We start from the raw sequence: 18,502 nt of genomic DNA, 5'->3' as shown, positions 1-18,502 counted from the left end.
GGGGGGGGGGGGGGGGAGGGTATTTAATTTTTGATGCTCCTCCTGTTAAATTTTATCTCTTTTACAATACAGGGACAATGTTTTAATGGGTTGGTTTGGGTGATGACAGCTCCACCAGAAACTGCACAAACACATTCAAATCACTTTTTATGTAAGCCACCAAGTAGACAAATAGTTGTATATTTTGGTGCACTGTCTCAATGTGTTTGTTTTATTAAGTCAAATAAAGACAGTCTTGTATATTGAGCAATCCAGAGCCCTACAATTCTAGATCAAGGATGCTGACATCAGATGGAGTAGGCCTTTTGGCCTGGTGGTCTGGTTTGGAATTGCTAAGAATTACTATGACAGTTTTCATACTAGCTTATAGTAAAATGTTTATGCCTTTTTAATGAAACCAAAAGACTCCTGAATCCTGCTTCAAATGTTAGCATATTTAACTGTTCAACTAGTTTTTCGGGGGGCTATTTTCTCATTAATCCAGTTTACATAGTTCATCACTCGTGTATATACTCCAGGTCTGTTGACTCTGCCACAGCCATCTCCCCAGCTGATAACTCCATAGAGGTAAGAGATTTCATTTTTCTCACAGGCCAGAGGTCCACCAGAATCTCCCTGTGTTAAAAGTAAGCAAAGATTATCTAACTTGAAAAAAAAAAAAAAAAAAAAAAAAAAGATCAGTTTGTGAAAGTCCTAAATTAAGAATGTTTGCATGTGAGATTTAAACTAAAAAAAAAAAAAATATGGAAGCAGTGGTCTACTGAAGTTTGACTCTAAAAAGTGGGTTTAGTCATGCTCACCTCTAAGATAATGATGGGGGGTTTTAATTCCACATTGAACAGAAGTATCTAATTTTGTTTAAAAATCTGAAATTCTCTTAGATTTAGACACCTACTAACGAGCACAGTTGATTTGGGGCACTTTCAATGGGAGTAAGCAAGTCTGAGGCATATGCTATGTTGTAATATGGGCACTGCATGGATGGATTACATAAGGCAGAGAATATTTGGAGAGTTTCTCAATGCAGTTTATTGCAACTGTCAGAGATCATGAAAGTTTTCAAAGAAAGGTGTTGCATACATACACACTTTTCCATGTGACTGTGGGATGCTATAATTTTATGTGGCATGTGGTTTTTATGCATCTGTTGAATTTGATGCTACTGAGATTTACCTTGTCATTAAAACCATAAACCAAAAATAAGACCAAAATAATGTTGATGACACACTACAGCAAGGAGGCATTTGGAACCCTTCTACTTAGTTAAAAGCTTGCAAGCATTCTGGAGAGGGGCTTTTTTAATTATTACTCTTAGATTGACTTTCTACAGAAATGAAAATGTTAGAAATTAAAAATGTGACTTAGTGAACAGTACTGGTGAAAGGAGCCACCACTCCAGTTATCTAAGACTAAGGAGAAATATATTTTTTTCCTACCTAAAAAGAAAATCTCTCGAGAGCAAAGTAGGTAGAAAAATTGTGTTGCCTTTATACTGGTAGATTTCTGTGATAAATGAGGGACATCAAATGAAGACTTGCATCTGAGGTCAGTTTACTTCTCAGAACCTTGCTTATTTCTCTACAGCTCATCTCACTGATTGCAATTTTGGTATCAATGCACCGATTTTTAAAAAAATCCAAGAAAATCTTAAAAAAAATAATCAAGCAGAACACATTATCTGCTTGGCATTTCTTGGTCTTGAAATATTTTTATACATAACAGATGGTTTATATTTTAATTTCCTAAGCATATATTAAGAAAATTCAGAGGTCAGCTACATTTGTTGTGACATTAAGAGGCCTACATTATTTCTCCTTAGACCACACTACAAGTCTTCCAACAAGAAAAAAAAAAAAATTATTGATTCACTAATAATGATTTCATGCCATGAGCACTGTTCTTCAGCAACATCTGTGACTCTAAATCAAAGTTTCTCAGACTTTGCAACTCTCTCCAGACTACTTGTCTTTGTGCAGCTCCTCCCTCCTTCCCCCTGCTTTCTTCTTTCTCCTTCTTATTCTGATCAACTTTGTTTTTCCTGGGTAGGGAGCAAGAACCAGCTATAATGCTGCATCTTGTATTTGTACTTCTTGGATAAGACAAGGAAAACTGAGCAAGCAAGGTAGTTTCTAGTTCTCTGGCTAGCACTAACACTTGCAGCCAATAACTACAATCAGTTCTCAGCCCTGGCCTGGAAACCTTGAGCCACCTCTTGCTGCTGCCATCTCACTCTTGACACCTTTCTTTGGACACTTTATGATCTCTGCAGGGGTTCCAGCACACAGTATACACAATATTCTTTTCTTTATTTAATCTCACTAAGCCAGCTATTAGCTATATGCTGCCTGTTTCCATAGGTATGCTACTAGAGCATAACCTTCCCCCTTCAAAATGAACTGAAGACAAAATCTGAAGGTTTATGTAAGAAGTAATCCGATTCTTCATTTAAAAAATACTCTCACCTATCACTACAGCAATTTTGTATCCTTATTCAGAGCCAAGGAGCAACATAATTCAAGAAGACATGCAAAGTTTTAAGAGCATGAGGTCATTCCATGAAGGACTGAAATCATCAAACACAGTTCCCAATTGACTGATACTCTACACCATTAAATCCCACCCATTATAGTAACCTCAGCTCCTTCCTCCACCAAACATCACCACTGTTCCCCACCTCCTAGCCAGGTATGCTTTTTCCATTCAGGCAAGAGACAGCAGCTCGGGGATTTGGCTCCATGCAGGTTGGCCTGCCAGCACATCTCTGCCAGCTGGCCAGCAAACCATTGCCATCACACTGCAAGCTCAGCCAGGAACTAAAGCAACTCACCCTCCCGTGCATAGCCACTGCCTTTCATGAAGGTAGGAGGAATATAATATCCTGGAGGTTTTTTGCCCTTCTGTAGAACTTAATTGACATTGAACAGGTTAAAAAAATGAAGGTGGAAGCAAACAGTGCAGTCACCTAAGTTTCTTTTCTTTGGGAATGTTTCTTTTCTTTAGGAACACTGTTATGTCAAAAGTAAGTACTGTAACACTGCAACATTTCTGGCAATAATATACATTTATATATACATTTATATTCTCTGCCTAGAGATGACTCACAACATTACCTGACAAGCATCAGATTTGCTATCGAAGTAGCCAGCACAGAACATATTTTCAGTGATTTCTGTTCCATAAATTTCAGGACTTCTGCACTTCTCTTCAGGAATAATTGGAATCAGTGTTTCTTGCAGGACAGATGAATAGCCAGATATATCTTTAAAAAATTTCCAGAGAGGAAAAGAAGTAATTTTTATAGAGCGTGAAGAGCATAACATACAAACACAATGCACAATGTTGCATATAAACACTTAACACTTTTTAGTCATATTCATGTTGTGGATCTCTTTAAAAGATAATAATTTTTTCTAGTCAGCAGATCACATTCTGCTCCTCCAGTCAGACTCCATGTGCTTTAAAATAAAAGTATGCCCTGTCCAGACATTAATCCCCTTTGGGTTCTCTCATTTCCTAGAGACTCAGGAACAGTCCCTCATCACTCCTGTCCTCTACTCTTTCCAGGTGTGATATTAAATCACCAGTTTATCAAAGGCTCCATTACCTCTTTTTGCCTTTAGACTACACATTTAAACCAGGACAACATTTGCTCATACTAAATCTCTTAGCAAAATGAAGCAGCCAACTCCCCCATCCCTCTCACATATTTACATAGGTCTCTGATATCTCCACATCAAAGCAGCATGGCCAAGCCTCATAATCCTGAAATTTCTCATCTGAAAGGATGGAATGGATTTTTCCACCTTTCTCAAGCTGGATGTAAGCACTTCTTACCCCAAAGTTTATCTGGCCCTCTGCTGTAGATTTTTCCAAAGCTTCTTGCTGATGAAGGTAAAGGTCTCCTCCGTCACAGACTAGTAAATTGATTGTCTTTGGTTTGCATTCTTTGATATCTAGCTTGAGAAACCAGGGGTAGGATTCACTCAACTAAGGTGTCAAGTTGTTGGCATCTATAACTTAACTACTTGCTCCACTCCCAGTCCACAGAGATCTAGCTAGCTCATAGCTCATCCCATCCTAAAATAGGTGCAAACATTTGGTCAAGGGAACCACACTCCGAATTCCAAGGACTATAAAGGAAGTTCAGGATGACTATTTTAGAAATAAATGTTCTCAGCATCTAAAGGCAGGTAAAAATAATCCCACCAGAAGTCCCCTGGAAAATATTTTACCAAACTATCAGTTGTATAACATATACTGGAACATTATGTTTTCATTACCAGCAGTTTTTTCTACTGATACCCTCATTTTACTCACTCTCATGCCTGTGGCCCCATCCAGAAATCTGACATTTGAAATGATCAGGGAAAACAGTGTCACTTTCCGGCAAGCAGATGGGCTGAACAAACTGGGATTTGACGGCACAACGTTGGCCATTCTTCTTCAGCTTAATCAAAGCTGTAGAACAGAAAATACAGGAGGAATAAAGTGACTGTTCCCTTTGTTTAATGGGATTGGCAGCAATGGGTCTCAGATACAACTTTAATTATCCCCTAAGCCTCTCTTAATTAAGATATTTCAATCAAAGACAGACAGACTCATCTCAACAGCAACTGATTTCAGATCAAATTGAAGGCTGAAACATTCAGCTACTCCCCTTGTGGGAATATTTATATGCTGCGCTCACTGAGCAGATTTTGCTTCACTGCCTTTGTAGAGAAGGGGGAAGATAGAAAATACATATGTCTCCTCCCACCTTAAAGTTAAATAACATATCCACAACTTTCAGATTAAATAAGTGGGATGTGCAAGTGCTCACTGCTTCTGAAGGTCTGGCCACCTGCCTAATTCCAATTTGATTTAAAAAATTAATTACTGCAAGAGCTGGTGTATTTCATGCTCCGTTATCACCGAGTTCAACAAAATTCGAGATCTTGAAAATTAAGGAATAAAAAAACCCAGGGTATTTCAAAAACAAGCTTCTGAAAGCTACAAAGAATTACAAAACCGACACAACCTTTACTATCTCCTCATGGGGTTGAAAACAGTGTAGATACAAAAGATGTAAATATGAGCTTGATACTGAAAGAAGATGTCAAAAGTAGCAGAAATGTTGGTTCCTCTGTAGCAAATCCCCTATGTTTGACTGTAGAGCAAGAGAGGGGGCTTTGTGCTTGGTGTAACAAGGGCAGGCAGCATGTTGGGTTTGGGCACACTACTCCAAGAGGACAGAGCTGAGGTAATGTGGACACACCTGTTAACACTTCACATCATGCCTTTTGGAAGCTCCAGGTTTTTTGAGCACAGTTGTGTGAAAAGCAAGAGATCCCACTGAATAGTCTTATTTCTCTGCTGACTACATTTTTTGGCCTTTGTGGAACATGTAAAGAGTATCTCACAGGCTGAGAAGCCCACACAAACCATGCTCTAACATAGCAGCTTGCTCTTCCTTGCCTTCCTCGTCTTCCCCACCAACTCTGCCTGTTTCTGAATCCCCCAAACTTCCCAACAAACACTTATGTGGTAGTTTGTTTCCTTTAGAAAAGTGTTTTCAGCAGGAAATAATTCTTCTGCTGCATCAGTAGAAATCACTGACAGGGCAGAACATGCCCCCACATCTTTTCCCCACTAGCTTCTGCCTGCTTGCTTGTTTTTGCAGTTGGGCTTGTTTTAAGCACTCCATGTTCAGCTGACCCTAGATTTGGACACTGCACATTGGTGAGGCATGTCAAATCTCAGTGTAATTCCAAAAGTTGGATCTCAAAGTGTCAATGGTGGTTTACACCAGGATATTTCAGAGCAGAGTAATTCCCCAAATCCAGTTTGCTTCCTGGTACACTCTGACAGAGATCCCACCAACACAGAATCTGAAAGCTTTTTGCTACAGAGTGGAAGATATTCACCATCTGAAAGCAAAAAAGACGGTACATGTCTGACCTAAAGTATCCCAATGCCAGGCTGTTAAATGGTCTCATAGACAAAGTACTCACACAGCTTGATACCCCAGGGTGACATGCCAGCTTCCACAAAAACAGATCAGAAAATGAGAAGTGAGTTGCTGTTCCATTGTCATTCTGACTAATATTATAAGGTCAATCAGAAGGGCATTTAACTTTTGACTGATAAGACAGCTGATTTTAAATCTATCTCAGTGTAAAAAATGATTCTCAGTAACACATTTTCAGAGCAGATGGGGCTATTATATTCATCTAGTCAGATCCTCTATACAATACAGACAATAGAATTTTACCAAGTAATTCCTGCATCAAGCCCACAGTTTCTGGTTCAGTTGAAAAAATGCCTAATTCCACAAAGACTTGAAGTGATGATGAATCTGCCATACATCTAGGTAAATTGCTCCAAAGGCTAATTATCATAATTATTTAAAATTTGCAATTTATTTCTCATCTGAATTTGTCTAGCTTTCAGAGGCTGTTATAACTCTGGTAGAACTAAAAACCCTCTGCACTTGAAAACCTCTCCTAATATCTATGATTTTTTCCACTATGAAGGCAGTTTTTGACAGATCAGCTAAACTTGAAACTAAATTGGGTAAACAGAAAGTAAAACCGTAAGAACAAAAATACTCACCAATATCATGTTCAGTAGGGTTAAACACAGAATACTGAGGATGCAAGATGTATTTCTCTATTTCAAATGTTTGTGTTACATCAGTTGTTTTATTAAATATATGCTGACCCAGAACTACTGTAATAGTGGATTTTAGTGGACTGTAATACAAAGCAGAGAAAAGCAATTCTGCAATTAGCAGGACAAATGAAGCCTAATTTCCAATGGCTGTGCACCCAATGAACTGTTATAACCTCAGTCCCCCCCATCACATCTATTATTTACCCTCTCATAATGCCTCAACCCATTTCCCAAGCTTCCTACCTGCTGGGGGCTAGGAAAAAGATGACTGATGTTATGGTGAGCCTGACCCCAGGCTCTGTGGGACCTGATTAGCCTAATTAAAGGCTGCTGCTCCTTGACAGAAGGAAAAGGCAAGCACAGGCACTACCGCTCTGATGCTGTCTGGCTAACAAGTATCTTCAGGGGCTGTAAGCACTTCTTGTTTTAGAAATTTAACTGAGTCAACTTTGACCAGACTTTGCCCATGAGTACAAAAATTACTGCGGAAGAAATGAGGGACCAAAAGATGAGTCAGTGGTGATATTTCATTTCTCTGGGAAACCAGACTCTTAAAAATATTATAGGTGTGGGTCAAGATTTTAAAGGTGCTGGCAAACTGACAACTCGGGAACATCTGGGCAGTTTCCACATAGAACTATCACCATTTCTGCTTTGAGATTAGATTGCTCTTTGTTAAATCTGTTGTCTAGAATCAAAGGCAACTTGGTGGAGGAAGGTCCCAGCAGCACACTGATCTCATGGGAAACACCACACTTGGAGGAGAATAGTTTTTGTAATTTACACCATCTTTTTCATCCATTGTATGTTTACTTTAAAAAGACCACAGTGCTCTCGTATCTGGTGTCCTAGGACAGACAACTAATAAGAACCAGTATAACAGTTGGGAAGAAAGAGACGTTTGGAAATAGTCAGAAACTGCTTGAACAGTAAATTCTCTAGCTTTGAAAGCAGTGGAATTAAAATGTCACTCTTGCTTTAAAACCAATCCAATCTGTATGTGCATAAGTCTACAACAAATATAGTTAGAAAGTGTCTTCAACATCAGAGCACTCATATCTTTTGTTATCCAGGGCAGGAGTAGAAAATATCTGCTATCATGCATCATGAACAGATGAAGAGTAGTCAACATGATTGCAGTTTCTGTGCATCACCAGTGTCCATCAGACAGAAAAGCACTGTGGAGTCTTCTCCGCTACTGAGCACGAAGCAATGATCAACAGTAATGTACTTAGAGGAAAGGTATTTTAATTGAAGCAAAAAGAGCCAGCAGCCCAGCAGCTACCCTGCAACAGCTATTATGCTTATAATTAACAAAGGAAAGTGCAAAGTTTAATTTTTTGTGACTGGAAAACAGGACAATAAAATATTATTTGTTCACTATGTAAGGCCAGGATTTTATCAGTGTTATTGCAGGGGTAAACCAACCCCCTTGAAAATCAGTTTTTAAATAGAGTAGAAAGTTTGCTTCCCAGAATAGTATTTAGAATAGATTTTAAAGGCACTGAATGGTCCTACTATGACTTAGAGGTGGCTCATTCAGGAAAATAAATAAAATGTGAGGGGTTATGGAAAATGGAAAAAAACCCTAAGTTAGCTGCACAGGTATCTATTGTCGCCTAGCGGAAAACAGTCGAAATTGTGTTTAACAGAGGTGCTAAACATACGGGAGAGTGCAAAGTACAATGCAGCAATTATGGAAAATCTGTATGTACCAAACCACCAGCTGGAAGTGGGTGGAAATGTCCTGAATAGCTGCCAAAGTTAGTAGCTATTTCACAACATTTGAAAAACAAATGCGTTGTGGCTTGAGCTCCAAATGCTTCAGTACAGCATTCACAGTGGTATTATTAGCTCTACAAGCTATCAGTGTATGTATTCTGGCATGAGGTTTTCTGTTTCTCTTGGCTTCTTTACTATGCAAAGGAACAATGGGTATGAAGTGATGTAATATTTTTCCCATCAATGTGATCAAAGTGAAATCAGGAGAAGTGTTCAGCATTTGTAAAAACTGAAATATTTAGAATAAAGTAAGAGCATCCCATAATCAATATTTTCTCCAGTGTCCCACAGCTGGAGGACAAAACAAAAAAACCCAAACCACCTCTCAAGGAAATCAGCCTCAAAAATTTAACAGTTCAGTTCTTCCCTTTGGCTCTTTGTAAAGCTCAGCTCACTGTAATTGTGTCAACCAATGGTAATTTATTGTCTCTAATAAATCATTTCTTGGCTGTGTCAGCCTTTTTGAACAAAACACAGAAGTGAGCATAGTCATCTCTGTTATATCTCAAAGCAGGCATAAACATTCAAAAAAGTAACTGAGAAGAAGAGAAATACTTATATCCCCCTGCAGATGCTTGCATATGCCAGCTCCCATTCCGTGTCCTGCTCCACCCTACCTTATTCCTTCTGTTCACTCACTTAGCTCTTTGAGATTCCTTAAGGAACAATATAAGGGCTTGAGATGATAGGACTCCCAGCTATTTGCTAGCTCATGAACTGCATTCAAACTGCCAGAAACTCATTTTGAAACATTGGACTTTTATAATCTCATATTCTTTCTTACTTGTTTCAGTTCAGATTTGTTGTGAGTCCCAGCTTACAGTGACTATGAGGAGAGGACCTACTGTCCTACTAACAGGTGAGCTTACCTGTTAGCAAAGCAGTGTGCTGCTGACACAACCCAGCAAGTCTGAATAAGGCTTCCACCACAGAAACTCTCTCCAATATATATAGCTGCTGTCCAGGGATGAGATCCAGGCAGAGACGAAGATCCCCCAACAATCCTAGGTCTCACAAAACTTCTTTTTTTGTGTCTTCTCCCACATGGTCTTCTGGTAACTGCAAAACTATCTATGTTGTCTGGAACTGGTGGCCTCCTTTCCCTGCTTGCTGAGATATAAAGGGATATGGCATCAGACTATAAATCCTTGTGATTTCTAAGGACTGGAACTTTTGTAGGAGTCTTTAAAATTATCATTAAACATTCACATACAACTGCATCTCATTCAGTTCCTCAGCAGACTTGCAAGACTGAAAGCGATGCCTATTACCAACACTGGCTTCACATGCACTAGTGTAAATTAAATGTACCTGTGAACATTCCCAGACACTGTTTCATTTACCAGTACAAATATAACCTTCACTACTCTAGGAGACACAACAGAATGCATGCTATATCACATCTTCAGTTTTGGATTCTGGACTGAGCTTTGCTGTTGCAATAGCAATGACTAGGACACTTGTGTTAATATCATCTATCAGATGCATTAGAACCATAAAAAGGAAATAAAAGGACCACTTTATAAACTGACTTTTCAGATTACATCTCTGTACCAAAGGTCAGCTTCAACATTAACAACAGTTAAATATTAATTTAGGGGAAGAGCAGAATCTTTAGGTTTTGGAATTAAATATAACGTCTCATACAACTTCAGGATTCAGTCCCCTTTCTGCTCACAGAGGCCCATTCACTTCTCTGGGCCTGTAATTCCCTGAGTGATGACAAGCTGAACAAAAGCATCAATCATTTCTGACGTCTTGCATGTTCTAGCAGAAAATTTGGTGATATTGGGATGATTGTGACTGAAAGCAATAGTGTGACACTGCTGATGTTATTTCAGGACTAAAATCACAGATTGTATCACAACTCCAAAAAATGCAGAAGCAGCCTGTTGTCATTTGATTTACTGCAAACAGTAAAATATTCAACACTCCTGGGAACAGTAGAACATTCAAAATTATACAGTGAAAGCTTGTTCTAGTGTCAATAAATCTTTCTTCATTCATTCATTCATTCATTCATAACATGGATTTTGAGAGCCTTTACATACCACAAGATGGAATGTCACAATACTCCCAAGACAAACTGTTGTCCTTCATGATGTAACACCATGGCTTCTCATCATCATCTGGATTTCTAATTAATTCAGGGGGAGAGTGAATTACAAGCATTAACCACAGTGCTGTTCCAAGATTCCCAGAGGTTTTCTGCTTTTTTTTTTTTTTCACGCAGAGGACTGACTGACAGGACTCTCAGGTTTTGAGTCATCTGACAAAGCACTGAAGCACCTGCTAACCCCTAAATGGGTGAGCAGCCTTTCAGTGCAATTCTTCATTCTTAAAGCTAACCAAGTCTAGGGTTCTCTAGGACCTGAAATACAGACACATGACTAAACACCTGTAAAATTTGCCTAGAAGTATTTGGATGCATGAGCATGTTCACATGGTTTAAATACAGCCCACACTGAAGCGCTTTAACACTTCAGATATATTCAGGACTAAGTCCCATGGGAGAGATTCCTTTTTTAGATTATTTTTTTAGGCAAGGAAATTCCAGCACAGGTAGATTCATAGAAAATCTGTAACAAGAATAGCTAGCAAAAGCAAATTTGAGAAGCTCAGGTTCACATTCCCTGGAGAGTCTGAGGAAATTAAAGACTCCCTGAAGAAAATACTGTATTCCTCAAAAGAAGGGGGGTGGTGGATGTGGAGGAATAGCAGAAAGTTTAGCCCTTTGTTACCTTGGTGTTAAACAGGTTTTTGTTTGATTCCATTAAGGTTTCTCCATGGTACAGCCTGTCTTTATGAGTGCCTTATAAGTAACCAGAAATTTGCCCAGTTTACTCCTCCAGGAATATAGGGAAACTTTGAAACCCAGAAAGATCTTCAGTAGGCCAAGAAAAATAGACAAGGTAATTCAGGGCTCCAGATAAACAGTCATTATAATTTCAGTTGGATTGATCAGAAGCACTATCTATTATTGTATGGTTCTTCAGTATTTTTTTTTCTCTTTAATCTGACTGCTCTTCAGAAAAAGATTAAAGCACTTTCAAATTCTCAGAACTGAAGAAGCAACACAGGTTGAGTCATCTTCCGCCAACAATGTTTCTAAATTAGACTATGAAGAAGATATCTGCAGGATTATATAGTGTAGCAGAGATATCCCCAGAAATTGTAACAAGCTGACAAAAAAGTGAAATGCTTTTTTCTCAGCTCTACAGAACATGAACACATCAGCTCCTACACCATTTTGTTCTTTGCATTTCAAATCTGTAAGTGAATATTGTGCTTAGATGATGTGAACTGAAGGGATCAAGTTCTATCAAAGCATAAAATACAGGCACAATAAATTGCCGTACTGTGCTGGGACAGCATAAATCTCATACTTTAGTGCTTGAATAAGGACCAAGCCTTGGAATGTGGGCCGATCTGGGGTAAGGGATGGTATAGGAACTGCTTATTATTAGTTTGTGTTACATAGAGAAGAAGAGCTACTTTGAACATGCACGCATCCTTATTATCATCAAACAAATTACGAAGTGCAGTACATTCTGATTTTCCTGAAATACTAGTGTAATTTCCAGGAAAAAACAAACAAAAGACAAACAAAAAAAAACACAAAAAAACCCAAAACCTAGACATCAACCAGTAATTTATGGAGAATCATCTGAAGTTTGCTGTTTCTAGCATTTGCTCATCTGCAGGATTCTCTCTAATTAGAAACATTTCCTTTATTTGTGGATACCCATTGATCTCATGGAGACTTCAGAGACAGGGGAAACATAAAGAGACTGAGGAGAAAGCACAAGCCTATACACCATAAGCTATCTTCATTATAGCTGAACAGAAAAATTCAGCATAAATGTAGTTTATGGATATGTGGTTCAATCAAAATTGAAACACTGTGAAATCTTATTTGGCAATAGTTTTGTTTTGGAAGAAATACAGGAAAGAAATCTGACATCCCATTTCAACATTACTGAAATATAGTGCTTTGATTTTTCATTTTCAAATAACTTTTCACTTTTGAAAGTATTTTTATTTATGTTACATATTTCAGAATTTAAGAATTAGAAATAAAAAGTTAACCATTTCAATTTGGCTACTGCAATTCTTTCTCCTTTTGGATAGTCATTTACGAACAATTTCAAAAGTTTTGGACTATGGTCTCATTTGGAAAAAAAAAAAAATTAAAAAAAAAAAAAAATCCCAGGAAAAAAAGGACCTGGAATTTGCAACGTTATTTAGTGCTTGAGCTTCTCTTGACAGACCCAGCTATTGATTTAGCCTACCTACAGGATCGTGTCTTCTGTACACTCATATTCTTCCCATCAACTGGCAGTCTAGCTTTTCCAAGACAAGGATAACATCTGCTTTGGGATTGCTGGCTCTTCTCCCTTCCGCAAAACATCCATCTCTTGATTTACAAATACAGGGCAATTGAGAACTTTTCTCACCTGCAGTAAGAGAATGGCCCCAAGCCAAGCTGTACTGCTTTCTCAATGCTGTCAACATGAAGCTCTTGGTAAAGCAAATCGGAATCCCAAGGCAAGCAGCTGTGTCCAGAAATGGTCGTCTTTGCTGTACCTCTGTACTCTGTGCCATTGCCAACATAGCACCGATGGCTAGGAACTGTCAAACCATAAGACACTGGTCAAGAATCAATCCTAATTATGTGTCAAATACTTGCTTCACAACTGAGGTCCCAAGTAAGAGCCAGCAGGCTCAATTCTGTATAGGGATTTTCACCCTTCACAGGACTTGAAGGAATCAAATGAGGATTTTTTTTAAAATAAAATAAAATAAAATAAAATAAAATAAACAAACAAAAAAAACCAAAAACAAAAACAAAAAAAAAAAACCGAGCAGTTAAAACTTTTGTTTAAAATCAGTAGTGAGTTAACTTCATTTTACACATGCACAAATAACGATTCAACAGGCAGTACGGAAGAAAATTAGACCCAAAATTTGTACTGAGTATGGAATATTTTAGTCAGCAACCTGCAGCAAAGTCAGCAATATGGCTGGGATTCCTCCTGTCTAATTTTAGACACAGCTGAGCTCAACACTGGAGACTCCCTTTTTAGTCAATTAAGAGAAACAGGCATTTCTAGTGCCAAACTGATCTAGCCTGTTTGAGATTACTTTTTTAAGATGAGATGAGTCTTCCCATACACTCTTGACTACGTTGACTGAGTCTCCATTGACAATAAATGGAACTTGAGTCAACCAGCTCAGATAGTGATATCTGTGTTGTAAAGTAGTGAAAACAATCCTGCCCTGTCAGCAAGTTCTTAAAAGGCCTGATTGTGGAAAATACTTCTTTTTATGGCGTCATACATAACATATATATATATATATATATATACTATACCCATATATATTTTATATATATGTAGCTACATATTGCAAATACATCAATTTTGCAAAAATTTAATTAGTACGTTGAGTTTTCTTATTCAAAACCCATTTCTTTGTCACCTGCATGTGGGTTATTTCTTCAGATAGGTTTGACACATACATATTCTATGACCTGTATACTCAGCTGCCAAGATCTATCAACGGAACATACCAGCATTATGGCTGAAAAACATATGGGATACGTTTGTATACAAATAGCTACACTGAGCAGAAAGTCTACACCTCAAAACACAGCTCAGAGTATCCCAAAGGAAACACAAAACCATCTAATGTACAAAGAGGATTAGTTGTGACCGAGCCTCAGAAGGTTTCTTATCCCAGCCATGTCAATGTGACTTATCCTTGACATCTGCAAGACTGGTGGAATCGTCTTCTAAACTTATAAACATACTTAAATATATATAACATCATGATATTGCCCAAATGTTGAAAAATACACTGTGAGGATGATCTATCACACCACACAGTGCGGACAGCTATTGCCAAAGATCTGTTTATTTTGGTAGAATAAGGTGACACATGAACTGGGGCATATACCCAGCACTGGAATAGTGAATCACAGCACTGAACTGCTGATGTCAATTATCCTTCCAAGTCATCAGTGTAGCAACAGGCCTCAAAATCACAAGCAAGCAATATGGCATAAATTTGGGAGCTGGAGGTCAAGAACTTTGGTGCAAGAACTTCAGTGTAGGTTAGCATACAAATACTTCACAAAATTCACTTTCTAGCTTGGCCTAGCAGACACTCCTGAGATGATGAGACAACATTTTCTCCCACCCGCACCCTGAATCAAATTCCCTTTATTTCAGTAACTATGAATATCATGTTAAATCACACTCACTTGTATTTTAACAATCTAAGAGCACACAGAAAATAATTCATCTATCATTTGTATTGCTAGCAATAGTAACCATTTCTTGGCAACCCTGTCATATATTTTCTGGGCAAGTTGCAAGCTATGCTGCTTTGTTTGCCTGAAACAGTGTCATGAAAATACCACCATCATGCTGTATGCTAAATTTTTTCATTTATCCAAGTGCCAGGTGCTATTTTTAGTTGTACTGTATTTATTACATTCAGAAATGATTTAGAGTTGACTAATTTTATGAGGATGAAACAAGAGATTCTGTTTCAGTGCGGAACCAGGGCCATATTCTGCAATACCAATGGTTTGAACGTCTTGCAGATGGTGTTTACAAGTTGTGTTCATCCTTGTCAGGCTTAAAATCCAATGTATCTCTGTTTCATCAGGTCTGCTAAAGCTGCCAGAAGATTATAACTGTAATAATCTGGCCCCTTTCGAAATCATCTCTCACATTCTCCTCCTGTAACTAAAAAGTTTAGATTACATATTGTACTTGTTGAGAGGAACAGTAATATCTCTCAGAGAGTTTTTGCTTCTTTTTTGTTCTATAAGGAGTATTTTGGGCACCGGAGTAAAGCAACAATCCCATATCTTGTGGAGGAACATCTAGGTTAACCCAGTTGTTTCATTAGTAGCTTTCCATCGGTCTATTCTACACTTCAGCAAGCTTTATCTGGCTGGCTTGCACCACAGTACCCACAACTCATTAAAGGCACTTCATTAACGATCTAGGGCCATTAAGAAGTATATGCAAAGCCTAATACATTTTATAATTATATACACCTATAATTCAGAACAAACGGATTTAAAAAAAAATCTCTGCAACTATTGAAGTTGTATAGATTTTTTTTTTGCTTCTAATACTGGTTTTTGAATTGTTACAGCATTGAAAAAAATCTTTTTCCCTCTTTGTCAGAAATGGTGTGTAGGTGGTCTGCTTTCAGCAGTTCTTAATGGATTGCTCTGACTGGGAATTGTTCGTTCTCAATTCTTTATAGCTTCTGCAACTTCTCATAAATCTGAAATCTATTTATTTTCTTATGTTAAAGAAAGTAATGGAGGATGTAATCTTTTTCCTGTTCATTCACTTCCCTGTAGTACTGTCAATCACTATGTTAAGAGTAGAAATGCCATAAACTTTCACATGATGCAAATGTAGATTCAAGTTACTCTGTAGGAGGCCTATGCCACTATCACCACTGTTTGCTTCTCTTCAGAAAAAGAAAAACATTAAAATTTAAAAGTAGAAATAATTTCCTGTTATATTTTATTTTTAAAATCCAAAAGGTTTAAATAGCTCACATAAAACATTCTAGTTGTGTTAGGACGGAATATTTTATCAGCATGTCACACCAATTCTTTACCTTTTAATTTTTCAGTAAAAAGCAGTTTCAGGTCTTAAAATTAAGAGCAACCTGAAATAGCAGTTATCCAACCAGTTCTAATTGCTAACTTCCTGAAAACATTTCACAAGACTTTTTGTCACCAGATCTTGTTTCAGGTTTGATATTTTTATGAGTTTCTTTTGGAAATCTTTCTGTAGAAAAACACTGTATCTTTTAGATTTTCTTCTCCCTAAAACATCTCATGAGCAATTTTTCTAATGTTTTTGAACTTTGACCGTATTTTCCTTCCAGATACACATGAGCTGTTTCATTCTGTTAATAAAAATACATTTTTCCCCTGATGGTCCTGATCCTAGGAGAGGATAGTTTTAAATAATGTTTTCATAAAGTAATGCTCTATTTTATCCCTGACCAATGTGTAATGCTTTTATTAAATACGATGGTAGATTAATTTATTCTTTTGTATTGCTCTATATTAGCTGATGGCAGGAGAGGAGAGGGGGGAAGAGGAGAAGGACATAATTTCCCTCTCTGCTTACAATTGCCTTTACAAGAGGTCTTCTCCAGTGTCTTCATTATCCATCTTTTCTCTAATTCACCTAGAAGTCCCCTGGTTTCCTTTCCTAGGAAACTGTGAGATCCCCTCAAAGATGAAATGTGTGAAAGTTTTTGATTTCAGAGAGCTGCACTTCTCCCACTGCACGTGCAGCTAACCACTAGTCTGAACTGGCAACAAATGTGTGACAGAAAGGAGTCCAGTATTTGTAGAGACTGCTCTTACAGGCATCTCACTTCATCGGACGAAGGACTGAAAACCTCCAGGTATTTTGAAAGGAGTAAGGCAAATATTCCTGTGCAAAATGAAATAATGAAATAACCATATGGAGAGCTTTGAAGGACATCCTCATTAGCCTAGCACTGCCCCCAGATGAATATTTGGTTTGTCTTTCAGTGGCTCCCTGTGTCTCTGAAAATCTCTGTAAATATCTAGGAAGGTGGCCAGGTGGGCATAGACTGCACTGAAGAAAGCAGTTGCCATCTTTTTCACTCTTTAATGATGAGAATGTGAAGTCTAATGAGTAGGGGCAGGAGACTGCATGGCAGCAGCCCCAGGACTGGACTGTTCCCAGCTTGAAGCAAATTGCTTCACATTTTCATGCACTAATACCTGTCTGTGAAAGTGAGAATAACAGCACCCATGGTAGCTCTTGGAGTTTGCAAATTAATGAATATAAACCACAGCTGAAGTATAAGGGAAGCTGTGTATCTATATAGATATATTTCTATATAATTCAATCATACACATAGTATTTATCTAGATTTCAATATTTCTGTTTGGGCTTATGATTTAATACAAGAGCAGGTAATGTGTGTCACTAATTTATAACAAATAATTGATTCAAGTAGTTGTGCTGTTTTCTGTCATTCCTCCTTGTTGAATAGCAATAAAAACTCTGGGCTGACAGCACCTAACACAAATAGATCCCCGCAGAAACCATAGCTTGATTATGAAACACACAAACAATCTGTCTGAGCCAAAAAATAGGCAGAAATGTGGCAGAACTGACATCCTTTTTTAATGAATTAAATCTAATAGAAACTTACCATGTAAAACAAGGATGGATTTAGGACTGGGAAAACAAAGTGATTTATATAGCACAAAAGATTTCTTTAAGTTGCATCCTAACATAAGGATGGCACACTCCATTCACTGAAGCTAGACTTATTTATATATCTTATATTTCTTCTTCAAAGTATCTTTGTAGCTTTGCATTTGCAAGTACTTAGATCAACTGAGCTAAAATTGAAGAGATTTATGTCTGTTATAAAAGCTAATGTACAACTCTACCTTCTGAGTAAGCTTAATTCTTTTATATAAAGGTTTAAATCCAGAAATCTATAAACTCTATCAGTATTTTCTTATAGCTTAGAAAAGTAATATCCTAGATAACAGGAAGGACTGGCTCTTTTCCATGTCATTTTTTTTATTGATTATCTTTAATTTTAGCACAACAGATATGATTTACAGAGATAAATGCAATCAAATAGGTAGGTATATAGAGTTAAAAGGAGCAATGTATTTAGGAAATAGATTTTCAATAGGTAGAGGAAAGACATTCCAGCAGCCACAAGGAAATCTCAGTGCTATATTACTTTGACAGGGAAATTGCATGGACTACCTTACGGGTAGTGTGCTAACTCATAGTCAAAGCTTTCATTATTTTTAGTAAGTCCTTATATGTTAAGAGTATGACCCAAGATAAGCCTCTGGACAGAAAAAGAAACAGACTGGGTCGCAATTAATGATGGTCAGTGGATAAGCAGTTGCTCTTTATACAGCCGGTAATGAGAGGGTGTCTCTGGAGCATGTGAAGCACCCTGAGAGGGCTGGTGGGAGGGACAAACACCACAGTGATTTCTGCAGTCATCCAAG

At 37.8% G+C, this 18,502-nt stretch overlaps 1 protein-coding gene across 1 annotated transcript in view; it reads right to left on the bottom strand.

Annotated features, from left to right (window-relative positions):
- Positions 1–444: 444 nt before the first annotated feature.
- Positions 445–18,502, bottom strand: part of HGFAC (HGF activator) — a 41,951-nt gene continuing 23,893 nt past the window's right edge. Inside the window, exons 8-14 of the mRNA XM_026847041.1 lie at positions 12,891–13,065; positions 10,485–10,570; positions 9,303–9,543; positions 6,592–6,731; positions 4,318–4,458; positions 3,111–3,259; positions 445–615 (exon numbers count right to left, since the gene is read on the bottom strand). Of these exons, the coding sequence (XP_026702842.1) occupies positions 445–615; positions 3,111–3,259; positions 4,318–4,458; positions 6,592–6,731; positions 9,303–9,543; positions 10,485–10,570; positions 12,891–13,065 (1,103 nt within the window). The remainder of the gene's footprint in view (positions 616–3,110; positions 3,260–4,317; positions 4,459–6,591; positions 6,732–9,302; positions 9,544–10,484; positions 10,571–12,890; positions 13,066–18,502) is intronic.

This window comes from Athene cunicularia (genome assembly GCF_003259725.1).
Source record: "Athene cunicularia isolate RWA chromosome 4 unlocalized genomic scaffold, athCun1 chr4_part1, whole genome shotgun sequence".
Classification (NCBI taxonomy): domain Eukaryota; kingdom Metazoa; phylum Chordata; class Aves; order Strigiformes; family Strigidae; genus Athene; species Athene cunicularia.
The sequence above is the reverse complement of the archived record's forward strand: the minus strand, read 5'-3'. Positions and strand labels throughout refer to the sequence as shown.